Source organism: Penaeus chinensis, chromosome 35 (assembly GCF_019202785.1).
Source record: "Penaeus chinensis breed Huanghai No. 1 chromosome 35, ASM1920278v2, whole genome shotgun sequence".
In the NCBI taxonomy this organism is placed as follows: domain Eukaryota; kingdom Metazoa; phylum Arthropoda; class Malacostraca; order Decapoda; family Penaeidae; genus Penaeus; species Penaeus chinensis.
The window spans coordinates 2,499,974-2,500,906 of NC_061853.1; the positions used below are offsets into that span (position 1 = coordinate 2,499,974).

The 933-nt window shown below is 48.0% G+C and overlaps 1 protein-coding gene across 1 annotated transcript in view; it reads right to left on the reverse strand.

The window, feature by feature from the left end:
• The window catches only part of LOC125044470 (sialin-like), a 36,824-nt gene extending 36,537 nt beyond the window's left edge, over window positions 1–287 (reverse strand). Inside the window, exons 1-2 of the mRNA XM_047641158.1 lie at window positions 232–287; window positions 1–10 (exon numbers count right to left, since the gene is read on the reverse strand). The exon at window positions 1–10 is cut by the window's left edge and continues 93 nt beyond it. Coding sequence (XP_047497114.1) covers window positions 1–10; window positions 232–287 — 66 coding nt within the window. The remainder of the gene's footprint in view (window positions 11–231) is intronic.
• Between the last annotated feature and the right edge of the window lie 646 nt (window positions 288–933).

Consider the following 933-nt stretch of genomic DNA (forward strand, 5'->3'; position numbering starts at 1 on the left):
CTGAGGTTTACTAGAGCATTAGGTTTAGGTTTACTAGAGCATTTAGAGCATATCCCTATTACAAGGAGCTGCTACCCTCCCACCCCCGCCCGAGATTACATTGAAACTGACGGAGCATAGCGAACCCTTCAGGTCTAGGAATGTACACTGAGTATCAGCCTATAGGCCTATGATAGCGTCAGTATCATTTGTTTACTAGTAGACAGGGCATTCAAGACCTTCGTTATCTACCAGACAGGAGAGTAAATGGTCTTTCCTGGCAGAACCTCGCCGAGGAGCCTTTCCATTTTAAACTTCGTCTGGACTAAACCTTATACAGCTTTTGATTTGCGATGGAGTTTCCACTTTTGAAATGCTACGACAAATACATTACAAACAATAGAATCCGGTTTTCTTGCGGATTCCTCATCAAAGTTGGGCCTGTCAAAATGTAAACACAAATTTAATATAATTCTCCGTCTCTCTCTCTCTCACTTACTCTCTCTCTCATTCTCTCTCACTCTCTCTCTCTTTCTCCCCCTCCTCTCTCTCTCTCTCTCTCTCTCTCTCTCTCTCTCTCTCTCTCTCTCTCTCTGTCTCTCTCTCTGTCACTCACTCTCTCTCTCTCTCACTCACTCACTCTATCTCTCACTCTCTCTCTCTTTCTCCCCCCTCCTCTCTCTCTCTCTCTCTCTCTCTCTCTCTCTCCCTCTCTCTCTCTCTCTCTGTCTCTCTCTCTCTTTCCCCCTCCCCCAACCCCCCCCTCTCTCTCTCTCTCTCTTTTTCCCCCTTCCCCCCCCCTCTCTCTCTCTCTCTCTCTCTCTCTCTTTCTCTCTATCTCTCTCTCTCTCTCTCTTTCTCTCTATCTCTCTCTCTCTCTCCACCCCCTCCCCCCCTCCCCCTCTCTCTCTCTCTTTCTCTCTCTCTCTTTCTCTCTCCTCCCCCCCCCTCTCT